We start from the raw sequence: 8,179 nt of genomic DNA, 5'->3' as shown, positions 1-8,179 counted from the left end.
AGGCACCTTTTCCAGACCATTTTGTCAGCCCATCACAATTCTTTATCAGTTATCTTACTATATTCAATGACAAGTGGAAAACAAGTTTCTCAGCAAAATCTTTCAAGGACGACTAGGGATATAGCTCAGTTGGTAGAGTATTTGCCTAGCATGCACAGCCCTGGTTTTAAGCCTGTGTATGAGGTAAAACTGCATAACCCTAATCCTAGCACTTGGGAAGGTAAAGGCAAGGGACCAGAAGCTCAAGGTCACTGAAAACTAAACAAGAGAGCTTGAGGCCAGCCTGGGCATAAAAGACCCAGTTTCCAGGGAGGGAAATACAAAACCAAAAGGGTCTAGAGATGTGGCTTTCTGGTAGAGGCTTGCTAGCATCACAAGGCCCTGGCCCAGAATCACCAAATATACCCTGACACATACATTTTTATTAAACACCTTTATTTTAAAATATCATTTGTGTGTCCCGTGCTACATGTGTAGAGGACTGAAAAACAGATTCTGGGAGGTGGTTCTCTGCTTCAGCCACAAGGGCCCAGGGGATCAAACTCAGGTCACCAAGCTTGTCAGAGTGCCCTTTAACCACTGAGACATCTCACCCATTTTTAAGCTCTGAAGCTTTCTTGTCTTTTACAGAATCCTGAAACAAGAATATGAAATTTAATATGAAATTTGATTCCAAATTTGTTTTAAAGTGTACTCCAACAGTATTTTGGTAAATTATTTATTCAAACGCCTCTTTAGGTTCTCAAGGTGTTCCATGCCAACATCTTGCAATTCTACTACCATGGCTTTACCTGAAGGATTAAATGAAATAGTCATTAGGCAACATAAATCTATCAGATCTCGCTGACATTTTTGTAACCCTTCTTGGAATTTTTTATATTTAGGAGGATCCTTTTTTAATCGTTTCATTTCTGATACTGAAAATCCTATCATACTGGTAAGTATTTCATCTATAAAATCTACATCTAGATATGCAGTACCATCAGAAACTTTTGCAGTTACACACCAAACGCCACCAGAACTTGAGAGATTGCCAGTTAAAGTGACAATAAAGGCCTTGACTTTCACAGTGATAACTTCCTTTGGCTTCCTGGCCATTAGAACAGACAAATAGATAAAGGGTGGAGAATATAAGTCCATGCCAATAGATAGATCAGTATTATTCTCAAATGATCTTGAAGAAGCCTGTAAAGGGGAGCCATTTTCATTAGAAATTTGTGAACTCTTTTCTGATAGATAGGTTCCCAGTTTTCTGTTTAACATATTACTTAGGCAATGGTCATCTGAACTGTTGATGGTTTGTTTTGTTGTATTATCTACCTCAAAAATCTTACTGTCATTTGTAAAATCATGGGCCAAGAGTCTCTTATGATGGTCTCTAGCAGATGGAGAGGCAAAAACATTGTCTCCATGAATCGTCTGTTCAGATAATTTCTTTTCACCACAGTTGCTGTTTCCTTGTTTATGAATCAAAGCTGTGTGGTTCTCAGTATTAGGTTGATGTGAAAATATCTCTATGTTATTTGTGTTTTTCTTCAGAGTTAGTGGCTGCAATGCTTTTGATTCCATCTGTTCTTTCTGGACTGTTTCTTCTAAAAGCAAGGCCTCTTCCAGTGAAAAGTCATCAAATTCTCCATCAGTGAAATTCATACACTGGTTTGGTGGTTTCTCCTTTTGCCTTAAAGAAATATTACACCTTGGCTCAAAACTAGACTGATCTGTGGGAGTAGTATTTGAGGAACTGCCTGTGCTGAAACATCTTCTTTCCATGGATGCACTATTATATGCTGCAGGTTCTTCACTTTCATCAAGACTTGCCAAGAGTTCTTCATCTGAAGGTCCTAAATCAGCATCTAAATCCCCTGGAACTCTGGGCATGTTGTGATCAGAATTATTCGGTACGACTGAAACTGTAGGATCCAGTTCACCAATTAATCTTGCAAGTACTTTTTCTTGAGCGTATTCTTCTGAAAGATTATCTACCTCACCTCCTAATACCTTCACATTTTCTGGTTTCAATAAGAGAACACCAAGACGGAATAAAATGCGTCCATGAACCAGAATTTTTGTTCCCGGAGGAAGACCAGTGTGGAGAGTGGGAATAGACTGGTATTCCATTCCCTGAATCTGTGTGATGCCATCAGTGAGCTGCAGCATCAGCATCCTTGACGGCCTGGCTTCCCATGGTTTTAGAGTAATCTGTGTTTCAGCTGAAACTTGATCGTTAGTTGTAGTCTTTCCTCTCAGCTTCTGTATCTGGGAATATGCAGGCTGACTTACGTCAACCAAAGAATTGATCTGTAGAGCATAAAATCCATTCAGTTCTCCCTTTGGAATTTCTAAAATGTCATCAGGTAGGAGAGGATGTTCCAAGTCTCTCAGGTCAGTAAGAAGCCATTGCTCCAACACTTGTTTATTTACTTGTGCTTGACTCAAATTAGCATTCTTACTTTCTTCCTGGACCCAGTTAACACAAGCTTCCAGCCACTCTGGAGGCACTTTAACATGCCATGTTGCCAAAAGCCAGGTTTCAACTCTTAACACGGCACTAGCTGCACTCATTTCTTTTAGGTAAGATCATTCACGCTCACTGAAACAAAAAGAAAAGAGATTCAGTATACTTAAGGTTACACTCATTTCTTTTAAATAAGAGCATATATGTCCACATGAAAACAACTAAAAAGTAGTCTAATATACCTAAAAGCTAAACTCAAATTTTTAAAAATAGAATGTATGCTTCTACCTGAAAACAAAAAAAAGGGAGTGATTCCATATACTTAAATACAGCACTGTAATTCTCAAAACACAGACAAGCCTAATCACTATATCCTTTACAGTCTTCTCTTTCCAGCACTGAAAAACCCTTGATTTTCTACCTGGCTGATAACTCAAACCTTTAGAAGTACTCAGATGGTATAATGAAAAATAACTCAATATTTTCTTTCTTCTCTTTTGTTTTTTGAGATACAGTTTCTCTTGTAGTCTTGGCTGGACTGGACTAGCTTTGTAGACCTGGCTGGACTCAAGCTCACAGAGATCCATCTGCCTCTGCCTCTCAAGTGCTGGGATTAAAGGTGTGTACCACACCCAGCTCTCTAACTCAGTATTTTTATCAGTATCACCATCTGTCTTACAGGGCTGCTGAAAGATTGATATGCATAATAAAGTGTAAATGTCAGACCTTTGAAAGACACTTACATATTACTATATCTTATTATTTTAATAAAATAATAATCAGATTCTATTAATTTACATTCTAGTTAATGTTTACTACTTTCTTTTGACATCTGTAATTAATTTTTACACAGGGCTACACAGGGTTTCTCTGTGTAGCCCTGGCTGCCCTGAAACACAGTCTGTAGACCAGGTTGGCTTGAAACTCAAGAGATCTACCTGCCTCTGCCTTCCAAGTGGTGGGATTAAAGGTGTGTCCCACCACCAGCCAATTTAACTTTATATTTTAACTCTATTAAAATTTGTATGACCATGGTTGTCAACGTCATCCTGGGCTGCTATAGAGAACTCGTTTGCCTAAATATTATCAACTGTGCTGTGAGGTATACTTAAATCTCTTTTTCTCAGTATAATATATGTAATATATAATAGCAAAGTACTAAAGACAAATCAAATACATATTTAAATACATATATAAATATAAAACGGATATATTCATATATTATTATATTATTTAATGTAGTATAATATATATGTCCAGAGACAAAGAGGTAGAAATTACTTAAGGCTAACTTGCCTGTAAGAAAACTTTCCACTTAGCAGGACAGCATGAGATCTGATGACAGGCTTTCAAGCTGGAGGTCAGTAGAACTCAAAGCCTCTTCTGTAGAGGAATGACCCTGAGAGGTAAGACAAACATTAGTAAGGATTCTAAAATGAAGCCATAGAATGACCCGCTGGCCCATTCCATGAATTCAAGAGCATGATATATGATTCTGGGAACTCCTTTAACAGTCAAGGTAAAATAAAAACAACACAGGATAAAAACGGGAGTTTAGCCAGGTGACGATGGTGCACGCCTTTAATCCCAACACTTGGGAGGCAGAGGCAGGCATGTCTCTGAGGCCAGCCTGGTCTACAGAGCTAGTTCCAGGACATCCAGGGCTACACAGAGAAACCCTGTCTTGAAAAAACAAACCAAACCAAACACACAGCCTGGAGTTTAAACAGAAACAAGCTGCTGAGAAAGTTATTACTTCTAAACCTGTTTCCTTATTCATTACTTAACTCACTAAGCTACTATGGAAGTTAAGGGAGAAGGCAAGGTATATTAATGCAGTGGGTGATAGAACAGTTCAGAGGAAACTCTGGTGCTAGCTACTATAATGATTATTTTTGGAAGGTGTAGATGTATACCACGATACTCACAACTTGGCAGGAGTTGGTTCTCTCTTTCCACCAGGGATCAAAACTATGGCATCAGGCTTGGTAGCAAGAGCCCTTACCTGCTGAGCCACCTTAAGGAAGAAGGCAAGCATAATATAGCCTGGGATTCCCACTTGCTCTTGGTTAGGCTCACTATCTGTCTCGAAAAATTGTATTACCATAGTCATAACAGACAGCAAAAGCTCCGAAGGAATGGTTAGCTAGGACACATGATTTCCCACTCGCTAGTGGATAATAGCCCCTGACTCTCAAGAACTCTTTAGTACAAGAAAAACAACTTGGGAAAAGATGTCTTCTAGTGGTTATTTTAAAATTATATTGCAGTTTTTTTCTTAACCTGGCTAATACCCAAATAATTAACCCTCTAAGCTAATCTGGCTACCTCCCAGCCAGAAGTTCCTGAGATACTTGCATTTTATGGCTTTCTCTGCTCCAGCTGTTCTCTCATATCTCTGGGACCTCCCCTCATGGCTGAATCCCCACTTCATTTCTCTTTCTCCACTCCTCCCTGGCTGACAGGAAGTCCAGCCCTATTCTCTCCCCTGCTCAGTCATTGGTTCTTAAGCTTCTTTATTGATGAATCAGGGGACAATTGGGGAGCAGTGTTCACACAACATTGAGACAGGAGATTCTCAGAACAGGGATTGCAACCAGATACAGGGTACCAAAGAAATCAGCATTTGAATCCTTACATAGTGCACAATAGCATTATGCCTACAAATGTCTTTTAAAATTAAGTTTATATGCCGTAACACACATCTTTTACTTTCCAGAACCAATATTAAAAGAATCAAAAATAAAAACAAGAACAAGGTGTATCTCTGAGATTCAAATCTCTAGGATTTCCGTGCAAAAGGGAGACGGGAAGGCAAGATTAAAAATAGAAAAGATATCAAAATATTTATCTGCTAGTTTTCTATTTTTATATAAGAGAAGGCTTGAATATTATCCAGAAAAAAAATTTTACATCATGTCCTTGAAATAGAAGGCTGTGTAATCTTCAAAGATTTTTTAAAAGTGTCTGTGTGTGTGTGTGTGGGGGGGGGGTATATGCAAGTGAGTGCAGGTGCCCACGGAAGTAGGGTATCAGATCCCCTGGAGTTGGGAGTTACAAGTTGCTGTGAGTTAAATGCCTATCCTCTGGAACAGCATATGCTCTTAACCTTTGAACCATCCTTCCAGACCTTGTTTTTGTTGTTTTGAGGCAGGGCCTCTCTACTGTGAAACCTTGCAACTCTCTATGAACACCAGGCTGGTCTCAAACTCAGAGATCTGCCTCCCAAGTTCTGGGATTTAAGGCTTACACCATCACACCCAGCTCTGAAGTTTTTTTTAGGGATGTCTTTGTTTTTTGAGACAAGGTTTCTCTGTGTAACTGCCCTGGCTGGCCTTGGACTCACAGAGATATGCCTGCCTGTGCCTCCTGAGTGCTGAGATTAAAGGCATTCGGCATCATACCGCCCTAAAATTTTTTAGGGACTACTTAATGACATGAAAACATGACTTAATGTTTATGTTTTCTTAGCATGTAAAATTAAAGAACTTCAGCCTCACTCTTTTATGGTTAAGAAAAAAATTTTATTAACCTTTGTACCTAGTAGACTTGGCTGACCACACAAACCTACATTCTAAAGACTACTAAGAATGAAACAGAAGAGAACAAAGTAGATAATTTCTATTACTTGTCACTAAGGTTGGGCATATTTGGCTCAATGGTTAATTTTCAATCAGACTCAAAAGTTTTTAAATAGAAAAGTAGTACCATCCCTGGATACTTCTTGTGGCATCTGATCAATACACAAGATTTTAAATCACTGACAAATATTTATATCCATTTTATGTTTCTATTATTGTCTTCTAAAAAAATAAATTGGGCCAGCAAGATGGTTTAGCAGGTAAAGGTGCCTGCCAGTAAATATGATGACTATGTGTCCAATCCTATGGTCCCATATGGAAAAAGAGAACCAACTTCACATGGCTGTTCTCTGAATCCTACTTGCTCATGTGCACACAGTCACACACACAAACAAAATGTAATAAAAGTCCATTTTCACTTGTAAAGATGTCAAGGTAATTTAAGAATTTTGAGAAGACAAACAAAACAAGGATAAAAAAATGTTTTATGGTTGACATAATAATAAAGCTGGCCTTAGTGGCACAGGCCTTTAATACAAGCACTCAGGATGCAGAGGCAAATGGATCTCTGAGTTCAAGGCCAACCTGGGTACAGAGTTCCAGGACAGCCAAGCTACACAGAAAAACCCTGTCTTGAAAAACAAGCAAAAAAACAACAAAAAAGTGAGAAAATTCCATTTAGGAGCCTGCAACCCAGCTCTGTTATGTGACCTTGAATATGGTTTTCTCCTCAGTATTTTATAAAACAATTTTTTCTTAGCATTACATATGCATATGTGGAGGGTAGAGGGCAATGTGAGAGTCAGTTCTCTCTTTCCTCCACTTTATATTCTCACTTTATATCATCTGCATGACCTTGGCAGCAAGCTCCTTTAACCACTGATCCATTTCACCTGCCCCCCCCCCCAAGGCCCAGCCCATCTTTAAAGTTTTTGTTTGTTTCTTGAGACAAGAGTTTCACAGATCCACCAGTCTTTGCCTCCCAGGTGCTAGGATTAATGGCATGAACTACAACACCTAGTTTATCCTACTTAAAAAACAAACCCCTCATACATAAAACGAAGACAACCACAACTTGTTCCAAGCATTGTAATAAGCATTGCCAGCACAAAACCTGGCATCCAATAGAGAACTCAGGATATGGTACCTATAGTATTTTAAATATTATCCCAGCCAGCTACTGTACCGTTCCAATTATATTAAATCCCACAGCTAAGTAATACTGGTTCCAAATTTACACTAAGCATCAGACTTTAACATTTAACCATTAACATTATCTCCTGGTGCCACTAAATGAAACAAAGTGGCACAGGCTTTGTTGTGCCACCCAAATCCAGGGCCTCCATTGAGCTACATATCCAATCCTAAGGTTTTAATCACGAACTGAAAACTTCCAACTTTAAGTAGAAAATGAAGACTGGAGAAAAGACAAACTTTCAGTTACTCAAACAGAAAACCTAAAAAGGGAGAAGAAAGCAAACGGGTTTAGCTGAGGACAATCTCATCGAGGAATCTAGATAAGGCAACTTTCACTAGAGTCTAGTCTAGACAATTCCTGTAGTTTCCTTTGGATTCCCACTCATTACTTACAAGACAAAAAAAAAAAAAAGTTGCTAGGCCATGTGTTGTGTGTGTTGGCAGTGGCGCATTTCTTTAAGCGCTCAGGAGTTAGAGGCAGGCAGTTCTCTTAAGTTTGAGGTCAGCCAGGCTACTCAGAGAAACCTTGCCTTGTCTTGGGGGAAAAAATGTTGCAACAGAAATAATGATTTAGCTGGGCGTGGTTTGCACGCTTTTAATCTCAGCCGTGGGAGGCGGGGGCAGAGGCAGGCAGATCTTTGGGAGTTACAGAGAGACCCTGCCTCAAAAACCAAGCTGTTGAAAACTGTGAGCCGGGAACGGTGGCACATACCTTTAGTCCAGCATTTGAGAGGCAGGGGCAGGTGGCCTGCGTTATAAATTCCGGCAGCCAAGAGCTGCGTAGGCTGTCTCAAAATAAAGCCAGCCTTCCCCCACCCTCACGCCCAGCTTCTGCTGTCAGGTAAGTAAGGGACCACGCAGACGCCATGTGCCGGCCGTTTGAAAGGGTGCTGGTGTACGTGTTTTTAAGTCACTCGGTAGTTAGGCCCGGGTGCGGCGGCCCAGA

General features: G+C 39.7%; 1 protein-coding gene across 1 annotated transcript; it reads right to left on the bottom strand.

Annotated features, from left to right (window-relative positions):
• Positions 1-403: 403 nt before the first annotated feature.
• Positions 404-2,595, bottom strand: Rmi1 (RecQ mediated genome instability 1). Its single transcript, XM_055629145.1, has one exon. The coding sequence runs from the start codon at positions 2,560-2,562 to the stop codon at positions 715-717; it is 1,848 nt and encodes a 615-aa protein (XP_055485120.1). The 5' UTR covers positions 2,563-2,595; the 3' UTR covers positions 404-714.
• Between the last annotated feature and the right edge of the window lie 5,584 nt (positions 2,596-8,179).

The sequence above is a fragment of the Psammomys obesus genome, unplaced genomic scaffold, assembly GCF_907164565.1.
Source record: "Psammomys obesus unplaced genomic scaffold, mPsaObe1.curated_primary_1811, whole genome shotgun sequence".
NCBI classification, from domain to species: domain Eukaryota; kingdom Metazoa; phylum Chordata; class Mammalia; order Rodentia; family Muridae; genus Psammomys; species Psammomys obesus.
This window is presented reverse-complemented; position numbering and strand designations above follow the sequence as displayed.

Bases quoted from the DNA above. Each gene is read 5' to 3' on its own strand.
- Rmi1 (XM_055629145.1), bottom strand. From the start codon at position 2,562: ATGAGTGCAGCTAGTGCCGTGTTAAGAGTTGAAACCTGGCTTTTGGCA.